Below are 21429 nucleotides of genomic sequence, written 5' to 3'. Positions count from 1 at the left end.
AAAATAGGAGAGAAGTGATCACCACCAATTCCACAACTCAGACTAACAGCTGAGCCAGCACACATGATCTAACTTTGTTCTCATTTTATTAATTCTGAGAAAAAGGTATATAAAAGTTCTCAGGATATATAAAGAAGTATACAAAAGTCCCCAGAGAAAAATAAATCAGTTAGTCATAAACTATAGCCATAAATAAATGAGCGTATCTAAACATGGATGACTATGACATAGATTTAAAACTATGATCCTTACATCAGCTATATTAATATAGCTGATGTAAGGATCATAGTTTTAAATCTATGTCATAGTCATCCATGTTTGACACATGTATACCTGTGGTGGATTCATTTTGATATTTGGCAAAACTAATACAATTATGTAAAATTTTAAAATAAAATAAAATTAAAAAAAAATAAAAAACTATGGTCTTTAGACAACCTGAATGTTAGTATACCTATACCAGATTTAGAGGAGAATTCATAAATTTTCCCCAGACAGGAACAACTTCACACCTTTGCACAAATACAAGGTTTCTTTGTTGCTTTTTTGCAGCAGCTCTGCTAGTAAAAAGCTGATATCCACTGACAATCAATTTCATCGAAGTCCCACTGGCCCGTCTCCTCCCTAACCAAACATATATCATAGTTCAGACTAGCTCTGGGGTACGCTATCATTAATTAGTGACATGTAAGAATCAACACTGTGAAGGAAAAATTTAAATACTTGTAAAGTTACTAATGAGTCAAACTCCCAATGTCATTTTGTAATAGTTCTCTATGAAGTTTAATTAACCTATTTCCATTCAAAGATGTGATTAAAATTGTAGATACCATAGTGTGAACATTTTCTTTGTAACTAATTGACACATCTAAGTATTTGCCAATATTGTCCTTCTTTCATAAAACAGAGGGAATATGTAGCCCAGCCTATGACTTGATATATTTAAACATTTGTCAGTATCTTCCTTATTCCATAAAACAGAGAGAAACAGTAGCCCAGCCTATGACTTGATGATCATGAACTATGAAGAAAAGAAGTTTGCCTGTATTTTTCCAACGCAAGTGATTTCATGAATGCATCAGTTTAAACTGTGTAGACACCATCTGCTCTGTCTTTTACTCTCTGGTTCCTCCTCTTCCAGTAAGTGCAGCTCTCAGAAATCACTAAATCAGAAGGTCTGACCCTGAAAAGCTCTCTGGTTTCCTCCTGCCATGGGGTTGTTCAATATCACTCACCCTGCCTTTTTCCTTCTGACTGGTATCCCTGGCCTGGAGAGCTCTCAATTCTGGCTAGCAGGACCCCTCTGTGTGATGTATGCTGTGGCTCTTGGGGGCAACACAGTGATCCTGCAAGCTGTGAGAGTGGAGCCCAGCCTGCATCAGCCCATGTACTACTTCCTGTCCATGCTGTCTTTCAGTGACATGGCCATGTCCATGGCCACACTGCCTACCGTTCTCAGAACCTTCTGTCTCAATGCCCGCACCATTGATTTTGATGCCTGCCTAATCCAGATGTTCCTCATTCATTCCTTCTCCATGATGGAGTCAGGCATTCTGCTGGCCATGAGCTTTGACCGCTATGTGGCCGTTTGTGATCCCTTGCGCTATGCCACTGTACTCACTAGCGAAGTCATCGCTGGAATGGGTTTAGCAGTGACTGCTCGGAGCTTCATCACCCTTTTTCCTCTTCCCTTCCTCATCCAGAGGCTGCCTATCTGCAGGTCCAATGTCCTTTCCCACTCCTACTGCCTCCACCCAGACATGATGAAGCTGGCTTGTGCTGACATCACAATCAATATCATCTATGGACTCTTTGTTCTTATTTCCACGTTTGGCATGGACTTGTTATTTATCTTCCTCTCCTATGTGCTCATTCTGCACTCAGTCATGGCCATTGCCTCCCGTGAGGAACGCCTCAAAGCTCTCAACACATGTGTGTCACATATCTTGGCTGTACTTGCATTTTATGTACCAATGATTGGGGTCTCCATGGTGCACCGCTTTGGGAAAAATATTCCACGCTACATACATGTCCTTTTGTCCAACATCTACCTCTTCGTGCCTCCTGTGCTCAACCCTCTCATTTATAGCGCCAAGACAAAGGAGATCCGTAGAGCCATTGTTCACATGTTTCACCACATCAAAATGTGACTTCCACGTTTGACTTTAAAATATAATGATCATTGTAGTCCTAGACTATCACCCACAGTGTTGTTATTATCATCATTGTTGATGTTGTTATCCTAAACATCATAATTATCATCACAAAGGTAGATTTACTGGGGGGTGGGGGAAGTAAAAGATCAGGAATGGAGATTCAAAACGTATAGGACAGAACAAATGTGTAACAATACATCTAACAAAAATCAATTTCATTCATAGAAAGATAACTATTGCAGTCAATTGAGTGATTAGACAAAACTTTGCAGAGGAAGATTAAGCTAGGAATCATTTTCTATAATAATAAATATTACTAATATAATACTAATTGTAGTATCTGTTTCCTAAAAGTGCCAGATTCAGTTCTAAATTATTTTGCATTAATTCATTTAATCTTTCTAACAATCTTATGAAGTATAGAGAATGAAATAAATTGTTCAAAGTAACTCACATAATGATCCAAGTGAGATTCAATACTAGTCTGTCTCCAGTGTTTGTACCCAACCACTGCAAATACTGCTTCTCTAACTGACATCACTATTAACATTACAACTTCTTGAGGTATGCCAGACTGGGAAAGATAAATATCATATGACATTGCTTAAATGTGGGCTCTAGAAAAAGACTTGTTGTTCATTGTTCAGTTGCTGAGTCATGTCCTGCTCTTTGTGACCCCATGGACTGCAGCATGCCAGGCCTCCCTGTCTTTCACAGTCTGCTAGAGTTTGCTCAAACTTGTGTCCTTTCAGTAGGTTATGCCATCCAACCATCTTATCCTCTGTCATCCCCTTCTCCTCCTGCCCTCTGTCTCTCACAGCATCAGGGGTTTTTCCAATGAGTTGGTTCTTCACATCAGGTGGCCAGACTATTGGAGCTTCAGCTTCAGCATCAGTCCTTCCAATGGATATTCATGGTTGATTTCCTTTAGGATTGACTGCTTTGATCTCCTTGCTGTCCAAGGCACTCTCAAGAGTATTCTCCAGCATTACAGTTCAAAAGTATCAATTCTTCAGCACACAGCCTTCTTTATAGTCCAACTCTCCCATCTGTACTTGACCAGTGGAAAAAACATAGCTCTGACTACATGGATCTTTGTCGGCAAAGTGAAGTCTCTCTTTTTAATAGGCTATCTAGGTTTGTCATAGCTTTTCTTCCAAGGAATAAGTGTCTTTTAATTTCCAATAAATATCAAAATGAGTTTATAGTTTATAATTTACTTAGATATCAATAGCTTACTTAAAAACTTATATTAATAGCTTAAATAAATACAACTTATCTCAGAAAAAACACTTCTTTCTCCCCATGAGTCTGTTAATTAGGAAATTGGTCAACATTTATTAGTCAGAAATAATACATATACATTGGTGAATGAAATGGCAACCCATTCCAGTATTCTTGCCTGGTAAGTCCCATGGACAGAGAAGCCTGGTGGCCTATAGTCCCTGGGGTCATAAGAGTCAGACACGACTGAGTGACTAAACAACAGCAAAATTAAAGCAATACATATACAAATTTACATACATACTCATATATAATGGATTATTTTTTTCTCTATTAAGAATATAAGGGCTTATCATTTTCAACCTCCTCAACAAATGTCTCTATAATCTATGGTCACTGTAAACAGGCTGTGTGTACACACCTGCACATGCCCCATAGGTCCCTAACCAAGCAGGAGCTGGAAAGTGAGTGCTTCCAAACGCTGAAAGAAATTGCTATCACTATTTTGTTCAGTGATGCCTTACTTATTCAGAACTCAGATCAGCACATTTGTATTCAGCTGTTAGCACTGCTGAGGTTAAGAAACTCTGTTCTAATCAAAGATTTAAAAGAGTTAAATTAGAGGATTTAAATAAAGGTTTCTGAAGAGACCCCCTGGAAAGAGCTATCCCATCCCCCACCCCTCATACAAAAGAAAGGAATACAGAGGTGCATCCCACTGTCCCTGAATGAAAGGAGAGTTTCCACAAGGTTTCTACTCAGAAATCATAGGTCCCCTAAGTTGTGGGGAGAAAGAGACACAGAAGATCAGTTCCTTATTACCCCTGGAAATTTAAATAGAGCAATGAAAGTTACCTTGCTGTTCTGATAGCAGGATTGAGTAGGAGACTATTGCTGTTTTGAGGTAGGACATTTGTTTCACACAGAAAGGCTGCCTATTTCCTGGATGGCTACATGTTAGAGAGAGCTGGTGTGATGTGGCTGTAGATCCTGACCAGAAGAATGTAAAGGGGATCTGGGATGTAGACAGAGTCAAAAGCAATCACATAAAAATATATTAGTTAAAATTGATGTAGGAAATAGATGGACTCCTGGGCTGGACAACTGGTGTTTGTCAACTGGAGTACAACTGAAGCTTTGTTTTCCCTCAGAGATTCCAAGGACAAAGCTAGTGGCAAAAGCTGAGCTTTGCTGGAGTAAAGAGATAACATTCCTAAGATCAAGGAAACTTCCCTGACAGCAAAAAGGGTACAGAAAGGAGGGGTTGCTGCCCCATGGCACGTGATGCCAAGACTCCCACAGGTCTGTGTGGTAGAATCCATCTTAGGAAAAAGTTGCACAAGCATATTGGGGAGGGTCTTAGGGCAGGACAGGTGTGAAAAAGAAAACAAGATAATTGCGCAAAGATAGACTAAAACTGGACTCCCTGGTGGCTCAAGTGGTAAAACATCTGCCTGCAGTGCAGGAGACCCAGGTTCAATCCCTGGGTCAGGAAGATCCCTTGGAGAACGGAATGGCCACCCATTCCAGTATTCTTGAAAATTCTTCATGCCTGGAGAATTCCATGGACAGAGGAGCCTGGTGGACTATAGTTCATGGGGTCTCAGGGAGTTGGACATGACTGAGCAATTAACAGTTTCATTTTTAAACAAAGACTGGGGAGAACTACCCTATGTAAGTGATTTAAATCACCTCTTACTGCGATCTTCCTCATTATGAAGGACACTCACATCCTTTCTCTCTGGTTGTGTATTTTTGGCTTGATTTTGTCTTAAATAAGCAAACTATGTCTCTGTGTGCTCTCCCACATGTTATGCTGTATCTCTGATAATAAACTTTGTACTTATTTTTGCAGTTTTTGCTTCCTTGAGAAATTCATTTCTCACAAGAGGCAAGAGCCAGGGAAACTGTTTCTAGTCTCCAGCTGCTGGTGGACTAGCAGCTAGGATTCCTGGTTTTCATCCAGGCCACCTAAATCCAATTTCTAGGCAGGGAACTAAGATTCAAGACTACTCACTGCTGTCTCTTCAAGATCAAAATCAAGTGGAGAGGTCAAAGATGGAAAGAAATTTCTTCAAATAATTAATGAAAGCACCCAATGAAAGAATCAGCTTTAAGTATTGTTTTAAGTATTTAACAAACCTAGGAAACATGATATCAGGTAACTGAATCATAATGAATCATGAATCTTGCCATTTCCCTTCTGGCTCCTTTCTGGGTGAGAAGTCAGGTACCATTGTTAGCAAGGGAAGGATAGCAGAAAATAAAAGACTGCAATTCTGAACACTGGAAGATTCGACTATTACATGAGTCTGTTATTGCTTAGTGATGTCTGACTCTTTGTGACCCCATGGACTGTAGCCCACTAAGCTCCTCTGTCCATGAACTTTTCCAGGCAAGAATACTAGATAGGTAACCATTCTCTTCTTCAGGGGCTCTTCCCCACCCAGGCATTGAACCCAGTCTCCCACATTGCAGGCAGATTCTTTACCATCTGAGCTATAGGGAAGCTATACATGAGTCTGGGTTGTCCAGATACTCACTGGAGGAAATTTTATAATCTGAATGTGACCAGAAATATTAAGGAACTTGTTTTTCATCTAGGAGTAAAGGAAGAACTAGCGTTTTCAATATGTTTAAGAGGAAAAGAAAAGTGATCTTAATCATTTTTGATTATACCTTCTTTCTTGGGCTTGGTCAGCATATCACATAATTCTGGAATTTTTTAGAGGGTATTGAGCTCCTGTCTTACATGCCTATCCAGCCTTCAGTGGATAGTGTCTTGGATTGGGTAAGAATCAGTCTGGCAGATTGTTGAGTTATTTTTCAGCTAAAAGAGTATATGCTTTATTCTCAGTAGTCATTAAAGACCTCAAGAGAATAAAACCTTCCTGATGAGTTTTCAGACAAAAAGTCAGCATCACCGCTCTTTCTCTCGGGGCTTAGAATGAGATATAAAAGAGGCAAGCATGAATGCCCTTTAGTAGATAGAAGAATATGTTGTTCTGTGGGTGTCTCTCATCTGCCTGTCTTCTGGTGAGTTCTGAACCCAATTAGGGGGGAGACCCGGGTTCAATCTCTAGGTCAGAAAAAAATGCCCTGAAGAAGGAAATGGCTACCTACTCCAGTATTCTTGCCTAAAGAATCCCATAAACAGAGGAGCCTGAGGGGTACACGTCCATGGGGTTGCAAAGAGTCAGACACGACTGAGCGACTAACACAACAGCAAAGGGGTGAGCTAGCTGACTGTCCTGAAATGGCTTAACCTTGCCCCAAGTAAGGGTTAACTGGGAAAGGGATAGGGTGAGAAGAGGGAGAGACTGAGGGGAGGTTATCAGATTGTAGCATTTTAGCTGGGTGAGCAGAGCAGGTGGAAATGCCCCTGGACTTGAGGTTCTTGTCCTGGCACTGCCTCTAACTGATTGTGTAACTCTGGGTGATTCACTGTAGTTCTCCAGATTATCACTTTCCAGAGGCAGTTTCCTTGGGGTTAATATTTGCATGATTCACTAACACTGTTGCAAGTTGAGGAAGGAAAGCAGGACTCAGGGCACAAGAAAGGTTCAGAAAAACAGGAGCAAAGTGGTCACCACCAATTCTATAACTCAGATAACCGCTGAGCCAGCACACATGGTCTAACTTTGCTTTCATCTTATGAATTCTGAGACACAATATGTAAGATCACCAAGGAGATTAAAGAGTAAGAAAAATCAGTTAATGGTAAACTTTTGATGAGCCATGAATAGACAAGCATTTCTAACTTGTTATTATCCATCACATAGATAAAAAATTATGGTCTTTATAAGACTCTCTATACAGCTCTCCAATCCCATCAGAACAACAGAGCCATAAAGGATACTCTAAAATGTCCACAAAAATTGATATAAAGAAGAAGACACAGAGGTCTAGAGAGAAAAAGAAATTTTTCTGTCTCACACAGCCAGGGCATGCCAGAGCACAGTAAAATCACAAGACTCCTGATGCTCAGCCCAAGAACTGTTACCCTAAACCATTCTGGTTCCTATAAATCTTCAGTTGAAGAAAAGGTTCTGGGTTCCAAGAGCAGAAGAAATAGAGTCCAGCACTGAATCCAGGGTGTGTTCGTTTTTGTTTTTGTTTTTTTGTATCACTGTCTCATGTGAATCTGCCTTTTTTTTTTTTTTTGAACTTAAATGCATTTTATTTTTATTTTTTAATTTTATTTTATTTTTAAACTTTACATAATTGTATTAGTTTTGCCAAATATCAAAATGAATCCGCCACAGAATCTGCCTTTTGAAACCCTCTCTCTCTTCAAGGGTATCTAAGAAATCTCCACCCAGAAATATGTACCTCCGTTTTCTTTTCCAATTTCCTCCCCAACACTTCATAATGCTTCAAAGGCATCAGTGCAATATTCAGTTCAATTCAGTCACTCAATCATGTCTGACTCTTTGTGACCCCATGGACTGTAGTATGCCAGGCTTCCCTGTTTATCACCAACTCCCAGAGCTTGCTCAAACTCATGTCCATCGAGTCGGTGATGCCATCCAACCACCTCACCCTCTTTTGCTTCCTCCTGCCTTCAATCTTTCCCAGTATCAGGGTCTTTTCCAATGAGTCAATTCTTCACATCAGGTGACCAAAGTATTGGAGTTTCAGCTTCAATCCTTCCAATGAATATTCACGACTGATTTCCTTTAGGACTGACTGATTTGATCTCCTTGCAGTCAAAGGGACTCTCAAGAGTCTTCTCCAACATCACAGTTCAAAAGCATCAATTCTCCAGTGCTCAGCTTTCTTTATAGTCCACTCCAATATTCTTGGACTTTCCTTGTGGCTCAGCTGGTAAAGAATCTGCCTGCAATGTGGGAGACCTGAGTTCAATTCCTGGCTTGGGAAGATCCCCGGGAGAGGAGGAAGGCTATCCACTCCAGTATCCTGGCCTGGAGAATTCCATGGACTGTATAGTCCATGGGGATGCAAAGAGTCGGTCATGACTGAGCGACTTTCACTTTCACTTTCTCACATCAAAACATGACTACTTGGAAAACCACAGCTTTGACTAGACTGACTTTTGTCTGCCAAGTAATGTCTCTGCTTTTTAATGTACTATCTAGGGTGGTCATAGCTTTTCTTCCAAGGAGCAAGCATATTTTGATTTCATGCCTGCAGTCACCATCAGCAGTGATTTTGCAGCCCAAGAAAATAAAGTCTGTCACTATTTCCCCATCTATTTGCCATGAAGTGATGGGACCAGATGCCATGATCTTTTGTTTTTTGAATGTTGAGTTTTAAGCCAGCTTTTTCACTCTCCTCTTTCACTTTCATCAAGAGGCTCTTTAGTTCCTCTTTGCTTTCTGCCATAAGGGTGGTGTCATCTGCACATCTGAGGTTATTGATATTTCTCCTGGCAATCTTGATTCCAGCTTGTGCTTCATCCAGCCTGGCATTTCTCACACAAGTGGAATAAGCAGGATGACAAAATACACAAGTACATCAAGGAGTACGTCAAAACTGTATATTGTCACCTTGCTTTTTAACTTATATGCAGAGTACAATATTAGAGTCTTACATATCTTTACTTGAGGTTTTATCAGCTACTTGCATACTCTGTGAGGCAAGCTCACCTTATTGAACCTTCAGTCAGTCAGTTCAGTCGCTCAGTCATGTCCAATTCTTTGAGACCCCATAGACTAGCACATCAAGCTTCCCTGTCCATCATCATCAGTGAGCCTTAGTTTCCACTTCTGCCAAGAATTAATGAGTAAATAGTTGTAAATTTCCTTGCAGAGTATCTGGCACATAGCATATGCTCCATAAATATTGGTTTTTCTCTAACTACATTTTTTTGTCTTTGCCTGCATCTACACCACCCACAAATTCAGTGGCTGCTGGATATAGTAAACAATGGGATCCTGGGATGGTCAAGAAGCCTTTTTCCCATAAACACTAGAGCTAGGATAGCCAGACCCAGAATGGCTTTGTCTCTGCCCTGCACAAAATAAGCCTGTTTTCTTCTCCTTTTCTTTCTTTACATTAGCTCAGTTCTTGAATTTTTTTCTATTACCTTCTAGAAGGCTGCATAAGAAGCATGAAAATTCTAGTCATAGGACAGAAAAAAGATATGGAGAAGTTTAATCAGTCCCATACCCAAAGGAATCACAGTTCTGAAGGGGAGATGAGCATGCATGGACTGATCCCTAAGACCAGAGGAGGTAACCAATCACATAGAGAAGTGGCCCCTAATTTTCTGGGAACCACAGGAAGGTCTGAGTTCTAGCCTGCCAGAGCAAATTCAGGAGTTTTTCCCAAGGTGTTAATACTGCATTACAAACTATCCTAGCATCTCTGTGACTTTCAGGTACCTAGGGCTCCTTTGTTCCTCCATTCGCATCAGAAAGGACACTGCCATTACTTTCTGGCCTTGTTTTGTTAGAGGCTAGAGAGGAAGGTAAAGGGAAAATAGTAGCAGATATTTCTGGAGTTCCTCCCCCAAAGGAGGATGCCTTAGAAGCCTGAAACATGTCCACCAGGTGAAAAGGCTTCTAACTTTCTTTCTTCACCCATCATGAAATATGAATCTGGAAGAGTTTTGAAAACATGAGAATAAAGACAAATAAAAAAATAATTACTGTTACAGAGAAGTAGTTGTGGGTTAGTCTCTAGGAATTGGATAAGCAATACATAAATGCTACTGTAAGAAAAATTGTGAGTAAATGCAATGCCTGAGAGTAAAAAGAGAGTCTAGGTGGATTAGGGGATGAACATCAGTGAGTAAGAAGGAGTATATGAGCAGGTAGGTCAAAGCATTTGTCGTATGAGTACACAAATCTACATATACACCTGAATGTTATTCAGGTATTAATACTGTATGTATGTCAACATGGAATGAAGGAATGAGCCTGAGAGGGTATGTGCAGTAAAAATTATAAAGATCAAGAGGGAGTATTAAGTATATATTAGTATAATAAGGGTAAGTTGGTGAGAGAAAGAGAGGTGTGAATGTTTTATAAAGAGTATGAATGGGATCCACGATGAGACTGTTTTGAAAGTACAGGAATGTGTCTATGAAAATAAGCATATTTTGAGAATATATATGACTAAGGGTGCGGAAAATTTCTGTTTGGAACAATCCTTTCCCAAAGACTGAATGGCACTGTACCTGTAGCAGATTTAGGGAAGAATTCATTATATTTCCAAAAACCAGAATTGCTTGGTGCCTTTGCACAAATAAATGGTTTCTTTGTTGATTTTTTGCAGCAATCCTGCCTCCTGTAAAGAGGCAATCATTTTCATCCAGGTCCCACTGCCTTTTCCCCCCTCTCAGCAAACACACATTATAGTTCAAAGTAGCTCTGGGGAATGCTTTCATTACTCAGTGACATGTCTGAATTAAATAGCATTTTCAAGGGACAATGTAAATACTTCAAAAAAGCTAGTGATAACTCAAACGCTCACTGTTCTTTTATAATAACTATCTATGAATTCTAGTTAACATAATTTCATTCATTGATTCTTTTAAAGCACACGACAATTGCGGATAAAACTATATAGGTTTGATATAAACATAGCAAACTAACTGATATATTTAAACATTTGTCAGTATCTTCCTTATTCCATAAAACAGAGAGAAACAGTAGCCCAGCCTATGACTTGATGATCATGAAATATGAAGAAAAGAAGTTTGCCTGTATTTTTCCAACGCAAGTGATTTCATGAATGCATCAGTTTAAACTGTGTAGACACCATCTGCTCTGTCTTTTACTCTCTGGTTCCTCCTCTTCCAGTAAGTGCAGCTCTCAGAAATCACTAAATCAGAAGGTCTGACCCTGAAAAGCTCTCTGGTTTCCTCCTGCCATGGGGTTGTTCAATATCACTCACCCTGCCTTTTTCCTTCTGACTGGTATCCCTGGCCTGGAGAGCTCTCAATTCTGGCTAGCAGGACCCCTCTGTGTGATGTATGCTGTGGCTCTTGGGGGCAACACAGTGATCCTGCAAGCTGTGAGAGTGGAGCCCAGCCTGCATCAGCCCATGTACTACTTCCTGTCCATGCTGTCTTTCAGTGACATGGCCATGTCCATGGCCACACTGCCTACCGTTCTCAGAACCTTCTGCCTCAATGCCCGCACCATTGATTTTGATGCCTGCCTAATCCAGATGTTCCTCATTCATTCCTTCTCCATGATGGAGTCAGGCATTCTGCTGGCCATGAGCTTTGACCGCTATGTGGCCATTTGTGATCCCTTGCGCTATGCTACTGTACTCACTAACGAAGTCATCGCTGGAATGGGTTTAGCAGTGACTGCTCGGAGTTTTATCATCCTCTTTCCTCTTCCCTTTCTTTTCAAGAGGCTGCCTATCTGCAGGACCAATGTCCTTTCCCACTCCTACTGCCTCCACCCAGACATGATGAAGCTGGCCTGTGCTGATATCACTATCAACAGCATCTATGGATTCTTTGTTCTTATTTCCACGTTTGGCATGGACTTGTTATTTATCTTCCTCTCCTATGTGCTCATTCTGCACTCAGTCATGGCCATTGCCTCCCGTGAGGAACGCCTCAAAGCTCTCAACACATGTGTGTCACATATCTTGGCTGTACTTGCATTTTATGTACCAATGATTGGAGTCTCCACAGTGCACCGCTTTGGGAAGCATGTCCCACGCTACATACATGTCCTTTTGTCCAACATCTACCTCTTTGTGCCTCCCGTGCTCAACCCTCTCATTTATAGCGCCAAGACAAAGGAGATCCGCCAAGCCATCGTTCGCATGTTTCACCGCATCAAAATGTGACTTCGACATTTGGTTTTAAAATCTAATGCTTATTGTAGTCATAGACTGTCATTCATGGTGTCATCAACATTATCATCAAGAATATGATAGATGTGTGTACTGGGGGGAAGTATAAGATCAGGAATGGAGCAGCAAATCTTAAAACACAAAACAAATGAATAGTACAACCGGCAAACGTTAATGGTGTCCATAGAAATATAAATATTAGAGGCAATTGAATGATTAGACAAAACTTTACAAAGAGGATTGATCTAAGCTAGAAATCATTTTCTATAATGACACGTATTACTAATATAATTCTAATTAATACATGGAGTCCTAAAAAGTGCAAGGTTTTTGTTCTAAATTATTTTTGTTGAAATTCATTTAATCTTTGTAACAATCTTATGAGATATATAAAATTAAGTAAATTGTTCAGAGTAACACAGATAATATGGGATCCAAATGAGCTTCAATACGTTTGTCTCCAGTATTTGTACTCAACCATACAACTACTTTTCACAGCTATTTGTAAGGCCTCCTCACAGCCATTTTGCTTTTTTTTTTTTTTTTTTGGCATTTCTTTTTATTGGGGATAGTCTTGCTCCCTGTCTCCTGTACAGTGTCATGAACCTTCATCCATAGTTCATCAGGCACTCTATCAGATCTAGTCCCTTAAATCTATTTCTCACTTCCACTGTATAGTCATAAGGGATTTGATTTAGGTCATACCTGAATGGTCTAGTGGTTTTCCCCACTTTCTTTAATTTAAGTATGAATTTAGCAATAAGGAGTTCATAATCTGAGCCACAGTCCACTCCCAGTCTTGTTTTTGCTGACTGTATAGAGCTTCTCCATCTTTGGCTGCAAAGAATATAATCAATCTGATTTCTGTGTTGACCATCTGGTGATGTCCATGTGTAGAGTCTTCTCTTGTGTTGTTGGAAGAGGGTGTTTGCTATGACCAGTGCGTTCTCTTGGCAAAACTCTATTAGCCTTTGCCCTGCTTCATTCCATATTCAAAGTCCAAATTTGCCTGTTACTCCAGGTGTTTCTTGACTTCCTACTTTTGCATTCCAGTCTCCTGTAATGAAAAGGACATCTTTTTTGGGTGTTAGTTCTAGCAGTTCTTGTAGGTTCATAGAACCGTTCAACTTCAGCTTCTTCAGCGTTACTGGTTGGGGCATAGACCTAGGTTACTGTGATATTGAATGGTTTGCCTTGGAAATGAACAGAGACCATTCTGTCGTTTTTGAGATTGCATCCAAGTACTGCATTTAGGACTCTTTTGTTGACTATGATGGCTACTCCATTTCTTCTAAGGGATTCCTGCCCACAGTAGTAGATATAATTGTCATCTGAGTTAAATTCACCCATTCCAGTCCATCTTAATTCTCTGATTCCTAGAATGTCGACGTTCACTCTTGCCATCTCCTGTTTGACCACTTCCAATTTGCCTTGATTCATGGACCTAACATTCCAGGTACCTATGCAATATAGCTCTTTACAGCATCAGACCTTGCTTCTATCACCAGTCCCATCCACAACTGGGTGTTGTTTTTGCTTTGGCTCCATCCCTTCATTTTTTCTGGAGTTATTTCTCCACTGATCTCCAGTAGCATATTTGGCACCTAGTGCCCTGGGGAGTTCATCTCTCAATGTCCTATCTTTTTGCCTTTTCATACTGTTCATGGGGTTCTCAAGGCAAGAATACTGAATGCCATTCCCTTCTCCAGTGGACCACATTCTGTCAGACCTCTCTACCATGATCCGCCCATCTTGGGTGGCCCCACATGGCATGGCTTAGTTTCATTAAGTTAGACAAGGCTGTAGTCCATGTGTTCAGACTGGCTAGTTGTCTGTGATTGTGGTTTCAGTCTATCTGCCCTCTGATGCCCTCTCTCAGTGCTTACCATCTTATTTGGGTTTCTTTTACCTTGGACATGAGGTATCTCTTCACAGCTGCTCCAGCAAAGCGCAGCCGCCGCTCCTTACCTTGGATCTGGGGTAGCTCCTCTCGGCCACACTCATGCTTCGTCGCAGCCACAGCACTTGTTTGCCGTCACAGCCGCAGTGCTCGTGTGCTGTCATCACAGCTGCAAATAGCTGTGAAAAGAAGAGAAGCGAAAAGCAAAGGGGAAAAGGAAAGATAACCTATTTGAATGCAAAGTTTCAAAGAATAGCAAGGAGAGATAAGAAAGCCTTCCTCAGCAATCAATGCAAAGAAATAGAGGAAAACAGTAGAATGGGAGAGACTAGAGATCTCTTCAAGAAAATTAGAGATACCAAAGGAACATTTCATGCAAAGATGGGCTAAATAAAGGAAAGAAATGGTATGGACCTAACAGAAGCAGAAGATATTAATAAGAGGTGGCAAGAATACACAGAAGAACTGTACAAAAAGGATCTTCATGACCCAGATAATCACGAGGGTGTGATCACTCCTGCTCACCTACAGCAGGACATCCTGGAATGTGAAGTCAAGTGGTCCTCAGGAAGCATCATTGTAAACAAAGCTAGTGGAGGTGATGGAATTCCAGTTGAGCTATTTCAAATTCTAAAAGATGATTCTGTGAAAGTGCTGCACTGAATATGTCAGCAAATTTGGAAAACTCAGCAGTGGCCACAGGACTGGAAAAGGTCAGTTTTCATTCCAATCCCAAAGAAAGGCAATGCCAAAGAATGCTCAAACTAGGGCACAATTGCACTCATCTCACACGCTAGTAAAGTAATGCTCAAAATTCTCCAAGCCAGGCTTCAGCAATATGTGAACTGTGAACTTCCAGATGTTCAAGCTGGTTTTAGAAAAGGCAGAGGAACCAGAGATCAAACTGCCAATATCCGCTGGATCATGGGAAAAGCAAGAGAGTTCCAGAAAAACATCTATTTCTGTTTTATTGACTATGCCAAAGCCTTTGATTGTGTGGATCACAATAGGCTGTGGAAAATTCTGAAAAAAATGGGAACACCAGACCACCTGACCTGCCTCTTGAGAAACCTATATGCAGGTCAGGAAGCAACAGTTAGAACTGGACATGGAACAACAGACTGGTTCCAAATCGGGAAAGGAGTACATCAAGGCTGTAGATTGTCACCCTGCTTATTAAACTTATATGCAGAGTACATCATGAGAAACGCTGGGCTGCAGAAAGCACAAGCTGGAATCAAGATTGCCAGCAGAAATATCAATAACCTCAGCTATGCAGATGACACCACCCTTATGGCAGAAAGTGAAGAACTAAAGAGCTTCTTGAAAGTGAAAGAGGAGAGTGAAAAAGTTGGCTTAAACCTCAACATTCAGAAATCTAAGATCACGGCATCCAGTCCCATCACTTCATGGGAAATAGATGGGGAAACAGTGGAAACAGTGGCTGACTTTATTTTTCTGGGCTCCAAAATCACTGTGGATTGTGATTGCAGCCATGAAATTAAAAGAGGCTTGCTCCTTGGAAGGAAAGTTATGATCAACCTAGACAGCATATTGAAAAGCAGAGACAGTACTTCGCCAACAAAGGCCTGTCTAGTCAAGGCTATGGTTTTTCCAGTGGTCATGTATGGATGTGAGAGTTGGATTATAAAGAAAGCTGAGCACTGAAGAATTGATATTTTTGAACTGTGGTTTTAGAGAAGACTCGAGAATCTCTTGGACTGCAAGGAGATCCAACCAGTCCATCCTAAAGGAGATCAGTCCTGGGTGTTCATTGGAGGGACTGATGTTGAAGCTGAAACTCCAATACTTTGGCCACCTGATGTGAAGAGCTGACTCATTTGAAAAGACCCTGATGCTGGGAAAGATTGAGGGCAGGAGGACAAGGGGATGACAGAGGATGAGATCGTTCGATGGCATCACTGACTCAATGGACTTGGGTTCGAGATCGTTCGATGGCATCACTGACTCAATGGACTTGGGTTCGGGTGGACTCCAGGAGTTGGTGATGGACAGGGATGCCTGGCGTACTGCAGTTCATGGGATCACAAAGAGTCGGACACAACTGAGCGACTGAAGTGAACTGAACTGATACAAATACTGCCTAATTGGCATCACTATTAACATTGCAACTTTCATCACCATTATCATCCTCAAATAATCATGAATTGTTTTAACTTTAAAAAATGAGATTTGATTTATTTTCAGAACTTGCCATAAGATGTATGTGTATGACCCAGGAAAAATGATAAAGATTGACTTCAAAAAGAAACCCCAGATTCCTCTCTGTTTATTTTATGTGTCTACCATTCAATCACACCCCCCCCACCCCAACAAGGAAAGTAATGTTTAATATCTGAGCCATAATTTTTTTTAGAAAATTGTACTAAGTGTATAATTTTTATTTCTATTACCTTCTTGGATTTTTTTAATTGAAATATATTTGATTTACCATATTATTTTTCAGTCGTACAGCATAGTGATTCACAATTTTTTAAAGGTTATGTATTTCTTCCACATAATGACATCAGAAATTATTTCTTCTAGAATTTCTAGCTCCAAAATTCCTAGCATAGGCAGAGTAGAGTTTTTGTAATTTATATACTAGAAAATATTTTTGGAACTTCTCTCATATAGTTTTTTTTAACCTATTGTTTCCTTGATACAAGGGAGATAAGATATAATACAAATTTTGTTAGCCTCATTTTAGTGCTTATAGACTAAGTTAGACATAGACCTATACCATATTTAAGGGGATGCCCGACAGAGACTAATCTACTCACCAAGGGAACTGGGCTAGAGACCTTAAAGCAGTATTCCATACAGTTATTAGAGCTTTTTTTTTTTTTTTTTCCCTTTCTGTACAGTCTTGAGAGATGAAGTGAGGTTCCAGAGAGAGAAAAATATTTCTGAATTGAGAGAATGTAATAAAATCCAAGTCTCCAAAAATATCCATAAGTACAACAAAAGACTCATAATATCTGTACCCCTTTCCACTAAATAAATTATTTTAGGGGCATTATTGAATAATATAGCATAGTATGTTTTAAAATGGAAAATAATTTTTTTGGAAAATAAAATGGTAGTGATTGGTTCAGAGTCAGATTATGGTCATCAGTCAACTTAAATTATGACCTTTCTGATTTGTAAAGGAAGTTCTTTATTTCAACATCAAATAATAATTATAATGGTAATCCACAATGCCTTGAGAGTTTAGTTTTAAATAGCTGTGATGTGCTGTACTTGGTCATGTCCGACTCTTTGTGACCCCATGGACTGCAGCCCACCAAGCTCCTCTGTCCATGGGGATTCTCCAGGCAAGAATACTGGAGGAGGCTCCAGGGAATCTTCCCAACCCAGGGATAGAACCCAGGGCTCCAGCATTACAGGCAGTTTCTTTACCATCTGAGCCATAGGAAGCCCAAGAATACTGGAGTGGGCAGTCTATCTCTTCTTCAGAGGATCTTCCAAACCCAGGAATCAAACCAAGGTCTCCTGCATTGCAGGCAGATTCTTTACCAGCTGAGCTGCCAGGGAAGCCCTTTAAGTCTATATATAGATACAAAAAGATGGTTTAGAGAAACTGCTAGATGTGAAAATGCAGTAAACACTCCCTTAGTCTCACCCCAGGCAGAGAGATGAAGACATCTTTTAACCACACACCTAACTTTGAAACCCACTGGTGGACCAAGGGAAATGACAAGGAACAGGGAATGCAAACCTCTTGAAAGAGCCTGGGGCTCCTCTCCACTTTATTTCCCCCTCTGTGCTTCATCAGCAATGAGAAATGCTCTTTTCTTCAGCTGTTGTTGTTCAGTCACTAAGTCATGTCTGACTCTTTGCTACCCCATGGACTGCAGCATGTGAGACTTCCCTATCCTTCACCATATACTGGAATTTTCTCAGACTCATGTCCCTTGAGCGATGCCATCCAACCATCTCATTCTCTGTCGTCTCCTTCTCCTCCTGCCTTCAGTCTTTCCCAGCATCAGGATCTTTTCCAGTGAGTTGGCTCTTCTCATCAGATGGCCACAGTATTGGAGCTTCAGCTTCAGCATCAGTCTTTTCAATGAATATTCAAGATTGATTTCCTTTAGGATTGACTGCTTTGATCTCCTTGCAGTTAAAGGGACTCTCAAGAGTCTTCTTCAACACCACAGTTTGAAAGCATCAGATGTCTCTGCTTTTTAATATGCTGTCTAGCTTTGTCATAGCTTTTCTTCCAAGAAGCAAGCATCCATCTTTTATTTTCATGGCTGCAGTCATTGTCCTCAGAGATTTTAGAGTCCAAGAAAAGAAAGTCTGTCATTGCTTCCATTTTTCCCTTCTATTTGCCATGATCTTAGTTTTTTGAATGCTGAGTTTTAAGCCAGCTTTTGCAGTCTCCTCCTTCACCCTCATCAAGAAGCTCTTTAGCTCCTCTTCATTTTCTGCCATTAGAGCAGTATCATCTGCATATCTGAGATTGTTGATATTTCTTCTGGAAATCTTGATTCTAGCTTGTGTTTCATCCAGCCTGGCACTTCACATGATGTACTCTGCAAATAAGTTAAATAAGCATGGTAACAATATACAGCCTTGATATACTCCTTTCCCAATTTTAAACCAATCCATTGTTCTGACTGTTGCTTCTTGACCTGCCTACAGGTTTTTCAGAAGGCATGTAAGGTGGTCTGGTATTCCCATCTCTTTAAGAATGTTCCACATTTTTTGTGATCCACACAATCAAAGGCTAGTCAATGAAGTAGAAGTAAATGTTTGTTTTGTTTTGTTTTGTTTTTTTTCTGGAATTCTCTTGCCTTTTCTATGATCCAACAGATGTTGGCAATTTGATCTCTAGTTCCTCTGCCTTTTCTAACTATAGCTTGTACATCTGAAGTTCTTGGTTGACGTACTGCTGAAGCATATCTTGAAGGATTTTGTATGGTAGTTTGAACATTCTTTGGCATTGCCCTTTGGGACTGGAATGCAAACTGACCTTTTCCAGTCCTGAGGCCACTTCTGAGTTTTATAAATTTGCTGGCATATCGAGTATAGCACTTTACCAGCATCATCTTTTAGAACTTGAAATAGCTCAGCTAGACTCTTGTTTGCAGGGAATAAGGAAAAATGAATTTTTAGGCTTCATCTCCTCTTATGAAGATGGTGCCACAAGAAAGAATAGCATATGACCACAACCTCAGCTTCCATCCTGAGAAGATCTACAATAAGCCCTGCTATTTGCTCTTATGTAGAAATTCCCTTTCATCTCTTTTTTTTAAACAAGATTTTCTTTTAATTCAGCTATTTTTTTGCTATAGAAAATACTTGGATTCCAGCCAAATTGAAAAGAGAAAATAAATTCTTATGCTCTTTATTTGGGGCCTGTTAGGTCTGCCTCTAAGAAAATTAAATACTGAATATGATGCAGCTAAGCTGGTGAGGTGCTATTTTGAAGTCTGTGGAAAAATTTTCTGGGTAATAAAGGTCATATTTTTGTATTGCCTTGTCATGGGTACTTATCTCTTCCTCCAGGGCCAGGGCTGGGTTGTTTACATAGAGAGAAAAAGAGAGAAAAGACAAGAACAGGAGTTATAGTAGGATAAGATCCTTGATCTCTGTGCTTCATATAGTCTCATACAAAGTGAGCTTGACTAGAACTGCATACAGAACTGAAAAAAAAAAATCTACATTGCATGAGCTGGTATGGAATTAATGTCTTTGTGAGCCTAGGAACAGGAGAACGCTCCTTTTCTCCTAGGAACAGGAGAACTTTCAGAAAGCAGACTGTGGTGAAAAGAGAGCCATAGATGGGGCCCTGGGCATGATTCACCATCAGTCTCACCTCCTGGGTACTGCACAGAGGTCCTGCCTAATCTCTTCAAGGCCGTCTCCACTCCTGCTCTGCTAGGAAGAAACAGCTGTGTAGCACAATTACACTTTGGTTAGATGAGACATGCTCTCCTCCCAGAAGCTGTTTTACAAATAAACAGGATCAAGGGTTCAGAGGGTCTGTCTTCCTAGTAATAGAAGTTTCTGCAAGGACATTTCCCCAACAGGAGACTATCTAATATTTCATTATAAACTGAATATATTTTCTACTTATGCTGATGCAATGTGGGCTCAGGATTCATTATTGTTGTGTTTAATTTTTCAGTAAGAAAGGATCTATTTGGAGGTGGTTGTCCACTTAAACACAGGCATTCAGATGTCCTCCAGACAGCTGAGTCAACTATGTGCTCCTAAAACCTTTCAGGTTTCATAGAAACAGCAAACAGCTTATAGAGTCAGCAATTATTTTGTGAATTATCGTCTCCCTGACCTCAAGCAGTGAATTAGAAGTCACTGCCAAAGGATTGCTCTCTGCAGGAAAAGTGGAGGAGTGCTAAACAGGTAGTAACTTTATATAAATGTCAGAAAATAAGGTTTGATTCCATGGATTTCTTATTCTAGAATTGGGTATATGTGGTTTGTGTTCATATTTATAATATAAAATATTTTCCTTTTTCTCTTCTATTTCCCATGGAAAACATGCTTATCACATATAGGTAATAAAATAGAAGTAAATTATCCATTAAATTATTAATTTAATTAATATGTTTGTTTTGAACATAAATAACTCATGAATCAAGTGAATTATCTAAACATTTCATAGTTCACTGAATTTTAAAAGCCTCCAACATATTCAAGTGGAAAGTATGACTGCCAGCCAAAACTTTCTATAAATTTCTGGAGTCATGTATCGATCACCCAAATCACTGATGTGTAGTAGACTCTATTAACAATTTAGATGACAAACAAATCTCAACTAATAGAAATGCCAAAGAAAAAAAGAAGTGTTTATTAAAAAATTTTGATCTTTCAGCATTTACTGTCAGTCACATTGCTCAGGAGAATTTCTCCCTAAAGTGATTCTCAGCTTCCATTCCTTCTAGCAGAGATATTTAGTCACTGTCCTTTGCTCAATGTCAAGTCTAATAAAATTGTGGTGATTTGGGGGGAAATGAAATTAATTCTGGCGGCAAGCTATATTTCTTACAAGTTTTGCCTTTTTGCTCATACCAAACATAATAGCTCATTCATTTATTCATCCAGTCTACAATAATTATTGAAACCTACAATGTGGTGAGCATGGTGTTAGTTTTGAGGGCTTGGGGATTACATGATTTACTCATACAGTTTGTGTGAGAAACCTACCCAGAGAGAGAGGGAAGGGTGATGTCAAAGTCTCCTGGGATGTGTTTACTAACTGCTGCTGCTGCTAAGTCGCCTCAGTCGTGTCTGACACTGTGCGACCCCATAGACGGCAGCCCACCAGGCTTCCCGTCCCTGGGGTTCTCCAGGCAAGAACACTGGAGTGGGCTGCCGTTTCCTTCTCCAATGCAT

The 21429-nt window shown here is 40.1% G+C and overlaps 2 protein-coding genes across 2 annotated transcripts; both read left to right on the top strand.

The window, feature by feature from the left end:
* Window positions 1-1043: 1043 nt before the first annotated feature.
* LOC133261281 (olfactory receptor 51I2) lies at window positions 1044-2227 on the top strand. Its single transcript, XM_061439784.1, has one exon. The coding sequence runs from the start codon at window positions 1212-1214 to the stop codon at window positions 2148-2150; it is 939 nt and encodes a 312-aa protein (XP_061295768.1). The 5' UTR covers window positions 1044-1211; the 3' UTR covers window positions 2151-2227.
* An 8865-nt stretch (window positions 2228-11092) lies between these two features.
* LOC133261280 (olfactory receptor 51I2-like) lies at window positions 11093-12158 on the top strand. The gene has a single exon (XM_061439783.1). The coding sequence runs from the start codon at window positions 11220-11222 to the stop codon at window positions 12156-12158; it is 939 nt and encodes a 312-aa protein (XP_061295767.1). The 5' UTR covers window positions 11093-11219.
* Window positions 12159-21429: the final 9271 nt, after the last annotated feature.

This window comes from Bos javanicus, chromosome 15 (assembly GCF_032452875.1).
Source record: "Bos javanicus breed banteng chromosome 15, ARS-OSU_banteng_1.0, whole genome shotgun sequence".
NCBI classification, from domain to species: Eukaryota; Metazoa; Chordata; class Mammalia; order Artiodactyla; family Bovidae; genus Bos; species Bos javanicus.
The sequence above is the reverse complement of the archived record's forward strand: the minus strand, read 5'-3'. Positions and strand labels throughout refer to the sequence as shown.